This window comes from Hibiscus syriacus, unplaced genomic scaffold (genome assembly GCF_006381635.1).
Source record: "Hibiscus syriacus cultivar Baekdansim isolate YM2019G1 unplaced genomic scaffold, ASM638163v2 tig00010505_pilon, whole genome shotgun sequence".
NCBI classification, from domain to species: Eukaryota; Viridiplantae; Streptophyta; class Magnoliopsida; order Malvales; family Malvaceae; genus Hibiscus; species Hibiscus syriacus.
In genome coordinates, this window is record NW_024062221.1 from 42,607 (window position 1) to 59,233 (window position 16,627).

Consider the following 16,627-nt stretch of genomic DNA (forward strand, 5'->3'; position numbering starts at 1 on the left):
GAAATATATTTTCTAAAGAACAAATTACATGAAACAAACACTGAAATTTAAAGAAAATCAATTCAGTAATTTCAATTACGAAAAACAAACAGGCCTATTGTCAATGTGTCTTTGCCATTACACCACGATACGGTAATAACTTTTTAATATTATGTTCAGTTGCTATATTCCCCCACACACAAAATTTGTACTAACACAATTAAAAAAGTCACTGTCTAACCATCCTTATTTTGTTTTATTTTTCAAATATAATTGTCCAACAACCTTTATTTCGTTTCCTTCTAATATATGATTACTGTTTTTTAAAAAAATTGAGATAAATACAAGATAATATTTATTTAAATATAACTCTCAATTTTAATATTTTGATATTAAGCGTTCACACTCACGACATCTATGGCACTCGAATTCGGATCTTTAAAAATAATTTGGGATGGGCATCAGACCCTTATCCGATGGGTTTCGACCCGAGTTGATCTAATTGGGTATGATTTTTTTATTTGGGTTCAGTTTTAGGGTAAAAAAATCTGATCTGAAAAAATTTATAATTTTATTTTATATATTTAGAGATAATTACAATAATGTCACTCTATATATTATTTTCTTTCAATTAAATCCCTATTATTTCGGGTCGAATTCAGATTTGATCTCAAAAATTCATATCTGGAGGAAGGGGTATAATTTTCGGGTCAGATTCAGATCGGGAGGAGGATTTAAAATTTCAGGTCGGGTCAGGTAGAACAAAAACCCGACCCGACCCGACTCGACTTATATCTATCCCTAGAAAAATAATAATTTCTTTTATCATAGAGATAAAACAAACCCTATAATTGAACAAATTCAAATTATCTCTTATCAGAAAACTTATTAAGAAAACTTCTTATATATTAAAAGTAGAAATGATCATCCAGCTCATTTGGTAGAGCATAAGGCTCTTAATATTGGGGTCGTGGGATCGAGTCTCACGGAGGGCATTTTATAATTTGGAGGTCTCCTACGGAAGCTGCTCTAAACCTGACGTTAGGGACACAACCTACTATCCTACTTCCTCCTTATCCCATTACATATGGGAATAAGGGTCAACTAATATTTTTTCTTATATATTAAAAGTACATCAAATAAATCATTGCATCTCTTCATGTTAATATTTTATTTCTTTGTGTTAATATCACATATCTTTAATTTAATATAACGTCTCTTCATGTTATCATTTCATCAATGCAAATTAAAATGTATATATTTAATTAACCAATAGGATTCAAACAATTAATATTATTAAACACAACTATTGTTATATTTATATATAGAATACACCTACAAACGATTAATGTTGTATGAGCCATTAAATATATAATTATCTAATAATTCAATCCGACTTTATAATATTTATTCTTTATAAATATAAATACATATAAAATTGAATTCTAACAATAAAGTAATTAAATTTGTTCTATTAAACTAAGGTAATTACAAAGTAATATTTATTCTAAATACTCTAAATCATTTAAAAATAAACTCTTAATCACTCTATTACCGTTACTAGTGCTCAAATTATAACTTCTAAAAATAACAATATCATAAATTTTTTTAATTGTAATTTCCCTAATCGCTTTCCAAGTGACGTGTTCATTTTATCCTCGTTTTTCACCTTTTATGATTTATTCACGTTTTTTCTCAAATAATAATAATAATAATTCATTTGCGTTTAGCATGCCAGGCTTGATCTGCCCTGTCTAGATCTTCTTGTGCATGCCAAAGCGACAAACACATTGCACGTATCTCAGGGGCTCTTGTTGATACTCTTCTAGCATGCATATAGAGGTGTTCATAATTCGATTAAAACCAAATTAATGATTTTTTCAAACTTCAATTATTGGTAAATACGATTTAAAATCAACTGACCAATTAAACCGAAGTAAGCGACTAAATTAAAAATATTAAATATTGAATATATATTATTTATAAATTTTAACTAATTTGATTAACCAACCAATTAACTAAAATTAGTTCAGTTCGCTTAATTTTTTTATTTTGGTTCAGTTAATTATTTCGATTAATGAATTTTTGGGTAATTTGGTTCAATCGGTTAACCAAATTAACAGAATGAACACTCATACTAACATGGATTCACAGCAAATTAACCAATTGAACACTCCTACAGTAGGGTTCTTAAGAATTTCTATGATCATACACAGAGTGCAAGTTAAATCATAGTCGAATCATATGATTGAGTCTTTAAAGGAATTTAAAATGTGGGACAATATGCTTGCTATTGAATGGTACCACAATGTTGAGTGATGCAAGATCATCTATCGGTCTGCATATATTATAACACAGAGATGGAGATAAAATTGTTCTGAATAATGCACAGATTCATAATAAAACAAAACTTACTGCTTGTAGACATTGTTTTGGAAATAAAAAGTACCACATCGTTGAGAGAAACCCAGAAGTTACCGTTTGTCGAATCGGGGTTCCCTGGCAACAAAACAAAACACCACGATCAACTTATGTAGCAGCTGCAGCTGCCTTCTTCCTTGGAGTTGCTTGAGTACCTGACGGACAACAATTCAAGAACATCGCATCACTATATACTATTGATCAAACATGCTTTCATTTCATCCGACGATGATCGTATACGGAATCGAGAGAGATACCTTCTCTAAACCCAGTCTTGAACCTTCGAGGAACATGTCGGAGGTACCTCATTCGACCGGTTCCAGTAGTCTTTCTTCTAATAGCCTTCACACTCCAGTTATCTAAAGCAAATCCAAACAAACTAATCAAACGAGCATATATTACCAGTAAAAAGCAATTGTTCAGAACTCACTAGACAGAATGATTTAAAAAACAGGGACAATAAATCCAGGCTTCAATCTTTCAATCAAGCAATGATACTTGAACATTGCTTCGTATACAGATTCTTACCCCAAAAACTACACTATAATCAGCACATGAAAGATCGAAGGAATCGAAGATAATAGAAAGTGGATTACGATATCCTAAATCTAAATCAGGTAAAACACATCTAACTAGTCATCGATTATCATGAAATTTTTCATTTGCTAGCCAAATCTAAGTTCGGCTAAGTAAACTACTAAGCTAAATTTACTAAAACACGTGGATTTGCAAAATCAAAAGCAAAAAGAAAGATCTTACACTTTCGGATGCGGCTGGCAGGGTAGGCGCAGGCACCGCAACGGCTCTTCTGGAGATGAAAGCTCCGTCGTCCACATCGAACGCATAGCGTGTGAGTCTTGTTCCTTCTCTTTCCAAAGCTTCCGGTTCCTTTTCCCTATCAAGAAAGAGGAAAAAAGCTTTACATTCAATTTAAAATTATCAATTAATGGTACGAACATGGAGAGTGAATCCAAATGATAGTAATGATAAATACCATTTTCTTCGGTTCTTCGTGCCGCGAAAACTCAAGAAAAATTCTGTACGTAATTCAGTTGAGGTATTTATATTGTGACGAAATAGATTAGGGTTTGGCTCATTTTTGCCAACCAATGAGAGAGGGCGAGACAATTCTAATGGCCTTTTTTTGGCCCATTTACATAAAAAAAAAACACCACTAATTCTAAGGCAAAATTGACCCAATAAATCGAGCGGATAAAAAAAGTTAGTTTATTAAATCAATTCGGATTTTAATTTGAAATTTACGGTAAATATTACAGTATAGGATAAGCTCGTTATGTCCACGTGATAAGTTTAACAAATTATATTTTTTCATTTAAACTTGTTAAGTTGGTGCAAACGTTAGCTGGACTATTAAACGGATTCTGAAATTGCGATCTGAAGCATCTCCCATTACCTCAACTGTTCCTATGCAATTGAAGGAAATTTAGGACATGATTCGAATCAAAGGGCATAAGGTCAATTGGCATAAATTAATTTGGTTTCCATTGCATATTCCTAAGTATAGTTTAATAGCTTGGATGACTCTTGTCAACAGGCTGCCTACTAGAGATCGGCTTATTAAAATGGGAATTTGCTCAGAAGTTCAATGTGTAAACTGCAATTTTAACCAAGAAACAATGGACCATCTTTTCTTGCATTGTCCTATGGCAGCAGACCTCTGGAAATTTGTTTTGAACCTTAATAGGATGAAGCCATCGATCATGTCATGGGATGGTATGGTTTCAAGGGCTTCTTCTTCATGGAAAGGGAAGTCTCTCCTTACCACCATTTTGAAAATTTCTTAGACTGCTTGCATCTACTTTCTATGGCAGGAAATAAATTAGAGAGTCTTCCTAGGATGTCATAGAACGGTTTAATGTTTGCTCAAAGATGTCAAAGATGTCGTTGGAATTAGACTTAGGGGAACTAACATAAATAGACTTGATATAACTAATCTAAAGCTTTGTAATGCTTGGGATATTTTCTAACCAATCTCTTTTGTATAGGTTGTTTCCTTTTTGACTGTTTCTCTTGATTGGTTGATTGGTTGTATCTATTTTGACATTAGGTAATAAAATCTGAATTATAAAAAAAAATGTGATGAGTTTTAAAAAAAAATTCTTCAATTTTATCAATTTTATATAAAATTATTTAAAATAAAATAAACATCAATTTAAAACTATTTAGAATATTTATCAAATTTTATATAAAACTATTTAAAATAAAATAAACATCACTTTAAAAATATTAATATTATAATTTAAATTTTCTAATTTCACTATTTACCTCCAATATATTTCTTATTTATAATCTAATTCTAGACTATAGCTCGGCCTAGGCTTAAAAAAATATAGGGTAAATTTCGTATTTAGCACATAAACTATTAATTTTGATTTGTTTTAGTATCTAAACTTTTAATTTTTTCAAAATCATACATAACATTTAGGTTTCATTTCAGCTTCGTTAAAAACTTAACACGTTTATACTTAAACTATCAGTTTTGGCCCGTTTTAGTATCTAAACGTTTAATTTTTTCAAAACTTAACGTTAAATTTTGAGCAATAGTATTAAATGAATAAAAAAAACTGAAGCTTTTAACGAGGTGTATTAAAATAAAATAAAAATTAAATATTTAAATATTAAATACATAATTTACTATAAAAAAAATAACATACTGCCGAAAACTGGCTTCTAGAATCTAGCCTTTAACTCTAACCTCTAACTTCTAACTCCGATGTAAACAAGTCAATGGTTTAAGCAAGGGCGGTGCGCGGTTTTTCATTTGTTTGTGGGACAGATTTATAAAAGGAAGCATTATATTATACTCCATATTTCGAATTAAATATACATTTATGATTTAAATTAAATATTTCCCCCCTGATTTGGCACTTAAATAATAGTTCTAAAATTGATATATAAATTATAAATTTATTAATAAAAATATTTAAACTGAAATGTAAAATTTTCAACAATATAATTATCCCAGCACTGAGTCGGTCCATCCTTACATTATCATACGATAAGAACACATATACTATACCTTCATAAATAGGGTAGTTGTTATTAGTTCAATCAATCTCATAAAATTCCGCGGGAATTAAAACAGGATATTATCGAAGTTGTTGCTGCTAGTGAGGTCCATAACCAATGTTCCAATCAATAATGTTGGCAAACCGAGTTTGAATACACGCACAACCACTGGCTACATCCACCTAAGCCGGCATGACACATCCTGCATTTATGTAATAACCAGTGGCAGTTGAGAAAAGCAGTTGGGAGAGTTACTTTGTCCGAAGTTCATTTATCATTATAAATGTGGAGCAGTCTTGCCCTACTTTCCATTCCCATGCAACACTAACTTTCTTTCTTTAGAATTATTTTGCTCGATGAAGCTTCTCTCGCCGGTTCTTGCATTCCTAGCGGTAAGTTTTCCGATTTCAGGTGATTGCTTGTAAGAATAGATCGAGGGAGTTGCCCACGTCGGGGTATCACTTCACTATAAAGTTCGAATTTTTATATATTTTTTTAAAACTTAAGATAAACTACGCATTTAGTATTTAAACTATCAGTTTTGGTCTGTTTTAGTACTTAATTTTTTAAAATAATATCTAATATTTAGTTTTTATTTCGTTTTAGCATTTGTCGTTAAAAAATTAACGCGATTAGTACATAAACTATCAGTTTTGATCCGTTTCAGTAACTAAACCTAAAATTTTTCAAAAGTTAAAGTTAAATTTTGAATGGGTACTAAAATAAAACAAACACTAAAGTTTTTAACTGTAGGGTACTAAAATGAAACAAAAAAGAACTTTAGGTCTAGTTTTGAAAAAAAATTAGAGCTTAGGTACTAAAACAGACATAAACTAATAATCTAGGTACTAAACGAATAATTCATCCTATATTTTATATATATAATATGTTTTTGTACTCCTAAAAGTTTATAAGTTACCTAATATAAACTTTTAGATTATAAACTTTTAGATAGTTACCTAATATAAAACATGTGGCTGTCCATGATGGCTTGTTGTTGTGTGTTTTTTATTTGGGTAAATTACATGTTTAATAAATAAATTATTATTTTTGGTTCGTTTTAGTACCTAAATTTTTATTTTTTTTAAATCACACCTAAAATTTAGTTTTTGTTTAGTACCCGTTAAAAACTTAATGTTAAATTTTGAAAAAATTGAAAATTTAGATACTAAAACAAACAAAAACTGATAATTTAAGTACTAAACGCTATAAGATTTTAATGACGGGTGCTAAAATGAAATAAAAACTAAATGTTAGGTATGCTTTTAAAAAAATTGAAAGTTTAAGTACTAAAACTGATATATTAGGTACTAAATATGTAGTTTACCCTTTCTTATTTTAATTGAAATTTTCTTTTTTGTTGTCTGTGTTTTGCAGCTTGCTGCGGTGGCAAGCCATGCAGCTCGCTCACCTGAGCAATATTGGAACAATAAGCTGCCGGATACTCCGATGCCGAAGGTTGTTCAAGAAATTCTACATCCTGGTGAGTGTTCAATGCCATGAGGATTATTTTTCTTCAAATCATTTTACTCGGCATGGATGAGTAAATATGTTAAGTGATCATTTTGGTGTATTTGCAGAATTATTGAGGGAGAAAAGTACATCTGTGAATGTAGGTGGTGGCGGTGTAAACGTCAATACAGGGAAAGGGAAGCCTGGGGGTACCGCCGTGAACGTTGGAAACGGTGGAGTACATGTGAACACCGGGAAAGGAAAACCAGGTGGTGGCACTCACGTGAACGTCGGAAAGGGCGGAGTTGGGGTGAACACCGGGAAAGGGGGAGGCACTCACGTGAACGTCGGAAAGGGCGGAGTTGGAGTGAGCACCGGGAAAGGAAAACCAGGGGGTGGTACTCACGTGAGCGTCGGTAAGGGCGGAGTTGGCGTGAACACCGGGAAAGGAAAGCCAGGGGGCGGCACTCATGTGAGCGTCGGAAAGGGCGGAGTTGGGGTGAACACCGGGAAAGGAAAACCAGGCGGCGGCACTCACGTGAGCGTCGGCGGCAAAGGCGGAGGAGTATCGGTAAACACCGGGCACAAAGGAAAGCCGCCAGTACACGTTAACGTTTCACCGTTTATTTACAATTATGCAGCCACCGAGACTCAAATCCACGACGACCCGAACGTGGCACTTTTCTTTTTGGAAAAAGACATGCACCCCGGTGCAACGATGACCCTGCATTTCAACCAAAACACACAGAAATCAACCTTCTTACCTCACCAAATCTCCCAAACGATACCGTTTTCATCAGACAAGTTACCGGAGATCTTCTCCAAATTCTCAGTAAAACCCGGATCGGAAAAGGCAGAGACGATGAAGAACACGATCAAGGAGTGCGAACAGCCATCGATTCAAGGAGAAGAAAAATACTGCGCAACCTCACTCGAGTCCATGATCGACTTCACCACTTCCAAGCTCGGGAAAATCGACCAGGCAGTCTCAACAGAGGTGGAAAAACAAACCCCAAAGCAGAAATACACAATATCCGCCGGAGTAGATAGAATTTCCGGCGAAAAAGTCGTAGTATGCCACAAGCAGAACTACGCATACGCCGTGTTCTACTGCCATAAATCGGAAACAACAAGGGCTTACACGGTTCATTTGGACGGTGCAGACGGTACAAAAGCCAAAGCAGTGGCAGTCTGCCACACGGATACATCGGCATGGAACCCAAAGCATTTGGCTTTTCAAGTCCTTAAGGTTGAGCCGGGAACCGTTCCCATCTGCCATTTCCTTCCTCAGGATCACATTGTTTGGGTCCCAAAGTAAAATATCCAGTTTGTTCTATAATAATTATACCTCAAAGCCATCGAGTTTAGTTATGCAGAAGGTATCCATGGATCATGTTCTTAGTTATGGATAAAATGATATTACTTATTGTATCATAATGGTTTGGTGATGAATCTATTAGAACATCATGTTTTTTTGTTTGTTTTGGTAGATCTGAGAATTTTCTTTAACGGATAGGTCATGCCGTGGATCTTCATGGATTTTAACTTGGTATAGTAAAACCAACATCATTTGCTTTTCAGAGATGAGTATGTTCCAAATACGGAACACAAGGGCCGGCTTTGAGAACCTGCACGTGTCACGTTTTGATGAAGTGGGTGATATTAATACGTCAGAAAGAAAAACAAAAATTTTACCATTTATAAATGGTGATGATATATATCCTATTACAAAAAGATGATTAAATCTTATAGTAGTGAGATAAATTTAATAATTATTTTTTAAATTTTAATAAGACTTAATTCTAAAATAAGTGTTCAAAGTATATCGTTTTCACGAATAGATGTTTATACTATTTTTGAATGACTTCGGTACATAACGATACAAATGTTATTATTTTAGGTGTTCGGACTATAAGAGAAGTTAATTTCTTCCACTAAGTGGCGTGCGTCGTCTTCAGGTAATTTTAAAAAAATTATTTAAAAAACTTGAAAATATATTAAAAAAACCTGAAGTTTTTAAAAATTATAAAAACCTCACCTAAACTTTGAAAATCCTAAATCTAATCCCTATACCCATGCCCGCCACTGTTGTTGTTGTTGTCGATTGGACTTCCACATGGTCATACCTCCACCGAAGACCAGTTACTCGACGAACAATTGCCAGAACAACATCCGAAGATCCCCAAAATCGCATCAAAATCTACCTCGACGAAATGGCGATGAACGTGATGAAACAAATACCATCGCGACTCCATAGCGTTTTCTTACTACGAAGATGGAAATGAATGTGTCTGAGGTGACGGTTGTGGTTAGAAGCGGAGGTCGAGTTAGGGTTAGGATTAATTTTAGAATTTGGGGGATTTTAGGACTTTTTAGTAACTTTTTTTTAAAAATAAGGTTTTTATAAATATAATACTTTTATTTTTAAATTTATTTTAAAATTACTTAAGTATGACACGCGTATATTAATGTAATTATCTAACTATCTTTACATCCCAGACATCTAAAGTGGTAATGTTTATAACCTTAGACGCCATGATCATTTAAAAAATAGTTTGAAACCTATTCGTGAAAAACGTTATAATTTGAACACTAATTTTATAATTAAACCTTTTAATAATTAAAATAATTATTTAAACATAGTTCAATAAACTCTTCTTTATTTTATTAAAAAAATTAAATATTTGATTATATAAGGTAGTCTCTCTCTCATACTCCTTCCTATATCCTATACGGTGGTAAAAAGGAAGGGGAAAGACGCCGAAGAGAACCCAAGGAGAAACACGTCAGAAGAACATATATAAATCAGATTACAAGAAGAGGAAGCTTAATGTAGGACTTAATTCAAGCGATGCAAAGTAGGGAAATTAAAAGATTAGGGTTTTTTAAAAATAGGATAAAATTTGTACAGGCAACAGTCTTCACCCTCGGCCTCTTCTGAACAGGTAAGAGAATTTCCCGGCAATCTTTATATTTGTTGCAGGGTTTAGTAGCTATTACTCACGGCATTGGTTTACAAGAATCAGTTTCAGGGTTATTCGATGCTTTTTGTTTTCTCCGGATCGTAGGTCCCGGAAAGTATCTTAATAGTAAAAATTGTTTACTTGGCGGTCGTTCATAACTCTTTTTTTTATTCAAATCTCATCGGTATTCAATTCTCCTCGTTTGTTCTTTCTAGTTAATAATCTTGGGGAAAAATCATCATTGGTACTGCTCGTTGTTATATTTTAACAAAAGTGTACTACAGAATTAGAATGCTCTATTTGCGTGTTGAATGTTTCCGTCATCTTCCTAATTTTTCTAGTTTTGTTTTTTTTCATGTTAAGTGGAGGCTGCTGTGCGAGTATGGCGGAAGTCGGTGGAACAGAGTACAATGAATTCAAGTGGGGTAAAAAAAGGAGGATTGGTGGGAAAAAGAGAGATGTTCAGTTTTATGAATCATTTACTTATGATGGTGTTGATTATACTCTTTATGACAATATTTATCTTTATAAGGAAGGCGAATCATTCCCTTATCTTGGAAAACTTATAAAAATATGGGAGACTGCTGATAAATCGAAGAAAGTGAAGGTTTTATGGTTTTTCCAACCTTGGGAGATTTCAAATTATATTGTAGATGAATTGGCACATCCGAAAGAAATATTTTTAGCGACTGGTGAAGGAGAAGGCCTTGCCAACATCAATCCACTGGTAATTGTGATTTTATAATAATTTCATTACTCTAATATTTCATTTTCTAGAAAGATACTGTCATATTTTCTCTGTCTTCCCTGACTTGTAATTCACAGTATGATTTTGTGATTTTTAGTAGTGGCTGTGTATTATTTTTTCATTTGATTTTTATTTGAGGAAATACTTTCCAGCATGATAATTTGAGGGATTCTCTGTTAATCTAATTAGTCAAGTGTTAATTTCCCTTTTTCGTTTAGCTGTTAGGCCATTTGAGAATTGCTTGCATGAAGTGGGTTAGATAACAGTTCGACTGGAACTTATCCGAGAGTTCTTATCTCTTCTGTACTTTTGACACGTGGTGGGCTACAAAGTGGAATGGTTTTGGTCTAAAATTCTTATAATCCTTGAATATGGTAATTTATGTCCAATTCAATTTAGTATTAAGGATATTGAAGTTTTGAATCGAATTGTTTGTCCGTTTTTGCTCTTGAGCTTTTGAAAGTGTTAAACTTACATTTATCTACTTAATTGCTAATTTTGTTTACATTTAATTCAGGAATCAATTAATGGAAGGTGCAATGTAGTTTGCATTTCAAAGGATAGCAGAAATCCACAACCTTCTGACAGAGATATCAAAATGGCTGACTTTGTATTTTACCGTACTTTTGATGTTGGACTGAGAACTATCATGGATAGGATAGATGAAAAAATTGCTGGAACTGAAGGTATTTATTTTCCAGTCATCTATTGCTCTCTTTCATTTTGGTTTTGAGTTTGACGCTGGTTGTATTAATTGTTGAAATTCCTAATTGTTTCAGTTAAATTTATTTTTAACCGACCTGGTTTTCTAGAGCCTTCTTCTGTCCATAACTTTAGCGCGGATGATAAAAATGCTAGTGAAAATGCTATGGAAATAAATGGAAGAGTGATTTTGTCTAAGCTAAACTCATCTGAGAACCAAATTCCTGAAGATGATAGACAAGAGGAACAGAAACCTGTGGTTGCAGAGAAGCTTGCTCCCAATGATAGACAAGAGAATGGCTTTAACTACAAATCTGCTTCAAGTTTTAAAGTTGAAGAGAATTCAGATGTAAAAGTTCCATCAGTTAAACATAATATCTCCCAGAGAGAGAAGCTTGTTTCCGGTGTAGTTACAGAGTCATGCGAATTGGCCAAAGCAAATGACAGACAGGAAAATACTTCTGGTGATAAGACAGGTTTTAGACGTGACGTTAAAGAAAATGCAGACTCAGAAGTGTCATCGGTTAAACCGCAAAACTCTTCTATTGAGAAAATAGATCATATCAATCAAGTCAAAGTTGATGAAAAATTAAAATACATGAAGGATGCAAGTGAGTTGGATGAGAGACCACATAAGAAAGCAAAGCTTAATAGTTCTGTGAAAGTCTCCAATGATGATGAAAACTCAAGACATCCTACAGATCCTCGTTGGACAACCAAAAAGTCTTCCGATAAGCTGAAAATTGATGATAAACTCACAAAACCTACTAACTGCAAAACTCCTGGAATGTCTCCAAATGATGGTAAAAGAACTGGTGACAAAGCTGTAGAAGTTATCTGTATGCCTGATTCTGTAAGTGGTATTTTTGGGATGTCTTCTTCCTTTTTTTTCCCTCCCTGGTCATTTTCATTTTAAAGATATTATGTTGGAGGGACATGAATAAATAAAATCACCTCAAATTTCAATTTATTTAACGTTTAATCAAAGAATAGTGTGGTCTCATATGCTTGTTTCTCCTACCTGGTTCCTGCCTTTACTCGTTGTATCCCATACAATATCATGCTTGCCTGTTTCTGCTTCTCCACCTATTTTGGTTTTACTTTTCTGTTATCTCTGTGTTTCACTCTCTGATGTGGAAATTTCTTGCGAAGATTTACTTCTTACATGTTATTGTTTATTCATGCTGACAGGATAGGAGCAATTGGTTTGGGGAAATTGTAAGGACTCTTCAGCCACTGCTAAAGCGATTGCAGAATGTTGTTATCCTTTCATAAAATTAGTATACAACTTTAAGCTGATCTTTGAACTGCCTCATACATTGTTTCAGCCTTGGGAAGAAAGAATGCAGGATGCACATGAGCATGGAAAACTTGTTCTGTTTCAAAATTTGGATCCAACTTACTCTTCAGCGGATGTGCAGGTAATATCAATTATTATTATTATTTTTTGATAGAACAGGTAATATCAATTATAAATAAAAATTCATGTTGTGTTTGCAGCATTTTGTATTTCCATGAATAGTTTCTGTTATCTTTTTCTCTCTACCTTTCTGCTTTGTACCTTCTTTCTTTGTTACAAAGAATATGTATTATTCTTTCAGGATATAGTTTGGACTGCCTTCAAGAAAACATGCAGAGCAAAGGTGGTGCAGCACACTGCATATTCTAGCCCTCATTCTGGTATGAATATATTCTATATGGAACTTTCATGAGAAACAGTTTTCCTCCCAGTGGAACTAAAAAAAAATGTGGATTATCTGAATATGAAACAAAAAGTTGCCAAAATAGTAGGAAATATTCTTGTTACTTTGAATAGCTAGAGGTCCTTATACAGAACTCTGCTATTATTCTCATTAGGAAACGATATCTCATCAATATTGAGATATCAAACAGGATATATCAGAAAAGGTATACAAGAAAGGCTGGCCTAATGTTTTGCTAATTCTATTGGTGTTTGCCTCAAGTGATCTTTGATGTCATATTGTGTGTGTATAATATCATCTTCATGTTCTATATCCTTTCTTATGCTTCCTAACATAGTTTATTGATATACCTATTTATAATGCAAAAGTAAAAGCACAGCCTTTTTAGGTTACCTCAAATATAGTTTGTAGTGGGTAAATTGAGCATTTAAGGAAATTTGTTTGTTCATGTTGTAGGTCAAGCTTTTGCTATATTCAATACAAGGGAAGTAGCAGAGGGGTTAGTTACAGAATTGGATAAGAGATGCTTGTGGCTACCGAATCAGAGGTACGGTGCAATCATGTTCGATATGTGGTTCTGTACATATATTATCATAGTCCGTAATTGGTATCATGCTTCTTAAACCAGTGGGTTCCACCTCCACTGTCAAGTTTTGCTGTGATTTGGTAGCACAGGACAGGACTTGGTTATGATATGCTGCATCATGTACTAGCATGCCCTTTACCCCTCGGATGATGGGTTTGGAAAGTATTACTTCACAGCCTGCACATTTTCATTTTTATCTTGTTTTCTGATGAACTATGTGTTTGTGATTGGCTTTCGTTTTTGTCTTACTAAAACATATAGATTTAGGTTTTCTGATCATATGATCGCATTTTCTGTAGTGTCGTGACCTCATTAGATTCTTTTATCCCTTGTTTTATCATGTCTTTTTCCGTTTGCGCCACATTGTTTATCTATGGCTCTATGCTGGTCTGATTATTGTGAATTTCTGTCTTATTCGTAACCTTTAGATTAATTTGCAACATGTAGAACTGGCCTTAAGAGCTGCGAGGATATTATTTATTTTCTTCTATTCCTTGTCGTGTAGGCCACTTGTTGCCAGCATCCCAAATCCCTGCTTCTTAAGGAAGCAGTCAATGTTTGCAGGCCATCTCATTGTTGATAAACTCAAATACCTACGGGAGATGGTACCTATTTCTCCTCTTTCTTTGTCTCTCGGTTTGTAGGTATCTGTTTGGTGTTAGCATGCTTGGTTTAATCACGCCCTCTGCCACATGAATGCAGTAAATCTGTTTTTATTTTGTGCTTTCCTTTTTCCTTTCTGTTTCTGTTAATTTGTTGTCGGGTATTCTGTCCCCCCCCCCCTCCACAGAAAGAAGCAGTATCTACTTCACATTGTTCCCAGCCCAACACACTTGAATATGATATGGCCATGGAATGGTGCTTAATGACAGAAACATCCAATCGGTTCTGGAAAAAGTTATACGAGGTTTCAAATTTCTGTCAAGCCTTTTTATGCATTTCTACCTTTTGTTGCTTTTGTGTTAACCATTTAATTTTTATTTTCAGCAACAACGGAAAGAGATAAAAAGAGTGAAGGCCAACTTTAAGACCAAATGAGCACTGATAATTATCTTCCCCTAATTTTGGTAAGTACAACCTACAAGCTACTACCCTGCTTTGTTTTAAGCATAATATGCGTTGTTTATAAATGGTATGGCAGCTAAAGTTCTAATTTTCTGTTTAGTATATTCCTTTGAATTAAAAGGAAGCCATCTTGTGAAGCAAACAACCAATGTGGAGTTTCTGATATGAAGGTATGGTCTCTACAACTGCTGCATTTCCCTATGTTTTGCCTTTTTTTCTTGTTTTAGTTAGTCTACAGGCCTTATTTCCTTCAGTTGAAAAATTTATACAGTGTGTCTAGAAACCTCTTATGATACTGGTTTTGTTTCTCAAGTTTGTTATGTCAATCTTTTATACTTGTGTGATAACCGGCTTTTGGGTGGAAAACCGATTATTGACGTTTTTGGAAAACGTTTATGAAAAATTTGGGGATCGCCACCAATCATTTCTAAGTTGAGAATTTGGAACACCTAAAATGGGTAATTTTAATAAAATATTTTATTTTATAAAAAATACCCAGTTTTGGTATGTGAAATCAGAAATTAGGTTCAGGAGTCGGTTACGCGTGAGAAGGATTAACACCCACATAACGCCCAAAATTGGTAACTAGTCGATTACCTTATATTATAAAATTGAAATCCTTTAGTTCGAAATTTTATTTAATTTAAAATCCACCATGTATGCAAAATTTTATAAAAGGATGTTGATTTACCAAGACTAAAATCGACCACCCCAAGACACAAGCGGAAGCTTCGTTATCGATCTCAATAAAATGGACATTGTCTCAATTTTTTAAAATGAAGCAGGATTTAAAGAGGCAATCTGATTTTTTTTTCTCAAACTCAACTAACTTTTCCTCTATGGTCTTCTTCATTCTAGAGGCACGATAAAAGTGATTTTCACTTACTTTTAGGATCTTTGTCATAGAACCCTCCACAAATTAATCTCAACTTCAAATGGTTGAATGTATGCAAAATGCTTGAATAAATGCAATGTTAATGCAAATGCATGATGTAGGACGCAAATGCAAATGCATGATGTAGGACGCAAATGCAAAAGATATTAATTCCAAAATAACTGTTCTTAGAATAATTCTTAAAGAACTGATAATGTCTTGATACTCTGGGAAAACGAAAATCAGATTACAGATAAAATCTAGCTTTATCTTCTAACTGTTCACTCCTGTGAGTAGTTGGACGATGCATCATTCCTCATCATACTCTAGCATTTTGAAAATCTTTAGAGCTTTTGCTTCCTCTCCATAGCGAAAATTTGTTGAACAAACTCGCGGCTTTTAGCTTCTTCCCTCAACATTGAATCCTCTTGAATTTGGGTCGTCGCCTTTGCAGATGGACTGTCTCCTCACTTGTAGTTGTTTCCACTCTAACCATGAATGAATCTTTGAAATTCTATCTAACCCAACGTAAGGCATTGTCGTTTTAGGAACCTTCTAATGTGATCAGCTATTTAATAGATCAATACCTTTGATGAGATGTCATGTTTATGTAAAATTGATAAAAACATGCAAAACAAACAATAAAACAAAAAGAAACTAGTAAAATTTAAGTAATAATCAAAAGAAAATAAATAAGCAAAAATTAAACATATTAACTTTAATTTGTTAAATAAACCATAAATACAACACACACAAAAATTTTAGGGTATCCACATGGCTCTAAAGGGGCGAGCTTCTAAATTCTTTGCATGAAATTCAAATCTAAAAGCGGTTCCTTAACTATCCTTATAACCTACTAAGATTAATAAAGACTTCAATTCTGACTCATTACAAACTTTGCAAATTGAATTCAATTCAAGTGATCACACCATTAAATGTTTGTCAAAGAAATCGGTATCTCAACATACATAAAAGATGCTTATCAGAGGTATTTTATTAGCTCTACATGGGGAAAACCAATATTCCTCAGTTGTGTGACTTTTTCCCCTTACTTAGGTGAAACATGATGAAGCTCGGGTGTGGAGCTATGATACGTAGCAATCC

The 16,627-nt window shown here is 33.8% G+C and overlaps 3 protein-coding genes across 3 annotated transcripts; 2 read left to right on the forward strand and 1 right to left on the reverse strand.

The window, feature by feature from the left end:
* Positions 1-2,291: 2,291 nt before the first annotated feature.
* LOC120203912 (60S ribosomal protein L37-3-like) lies at positions 2,292-3,486 on the reverse strand. Its single transcript, XM_039204057.1, has 4 exons — positions 3,395-3,486; positions 3,160-3,295; positions 2,658-2,759; positions 2,292-2,555 (listed from the first exon to the last, which is right to left on the reverse strand). Exons 1-4 carry the CDS (start codon positions 3,395-3,397, stop codon positions 2,509-2,511), a joined length of 288 nt encoding a protein of 95 aa, XP_039059988.1. The 5' UTR covers positions 3,398-3,486; the 3' UTR covers positions 2,292-2,508.
* Positions 3,487-5,723: 2,237 nt separating this feature from the next.
* On the forward strand, positions 5,724-8,361 carry LOC120203911 (BURP domain-containing protein 3-like). The gene is made up of 3 exons (XM_039204056.1): positions 5,724-5,822; positions 6,808-6,913; positions 7,011-8,361. The coding sequence occupies exons 1-3, from the start codon at positions 5,787-5,789 to the stop codon at positions 8,198-8,200; spliced, it is 1,332 nt and encodes a 443-aa protein (XP_039059987.1). The 5' UTR covers positions 5,724-5,786; the 3' UTR covers positions 8,201-8,361.
* Positions 8,362-9,626: 1,265 nt separating this feature from the next.
* Positions 9,627-14,990, forward strand: LOC120203910 (protein ANTI-SILENCING 1-like). The gene is made up of 12 exons (XM_039204055.1): positions 9,627-9,827; positions 10,209-10,572; positions 11,111-11,279; positions 11,373-12,148; positions 12,487-12,513; positions 12,624-12,716; positions 12,897-12,975; positions 13,455-13,545; positions 14,090-14,189; positions 14,375-14,491; positions 14,572-14,651; positions 14,750-14,990. Exons 2-11 carry the CDS (start codon positions 10,228-10,230, stop codon positions 14,620-14,622), a joined length of 1,848 nt encoding a protein of 615 aa, XP_039059986.1. The 5' UTR covers positions 9,627-9,827; positions 10,209-10,227; the 3' UTR covers positions 14,623-14,651; positions 14,750-14,990.
* Positions 14,991-16,627: the final 1,637 nt, after the last annotated feature.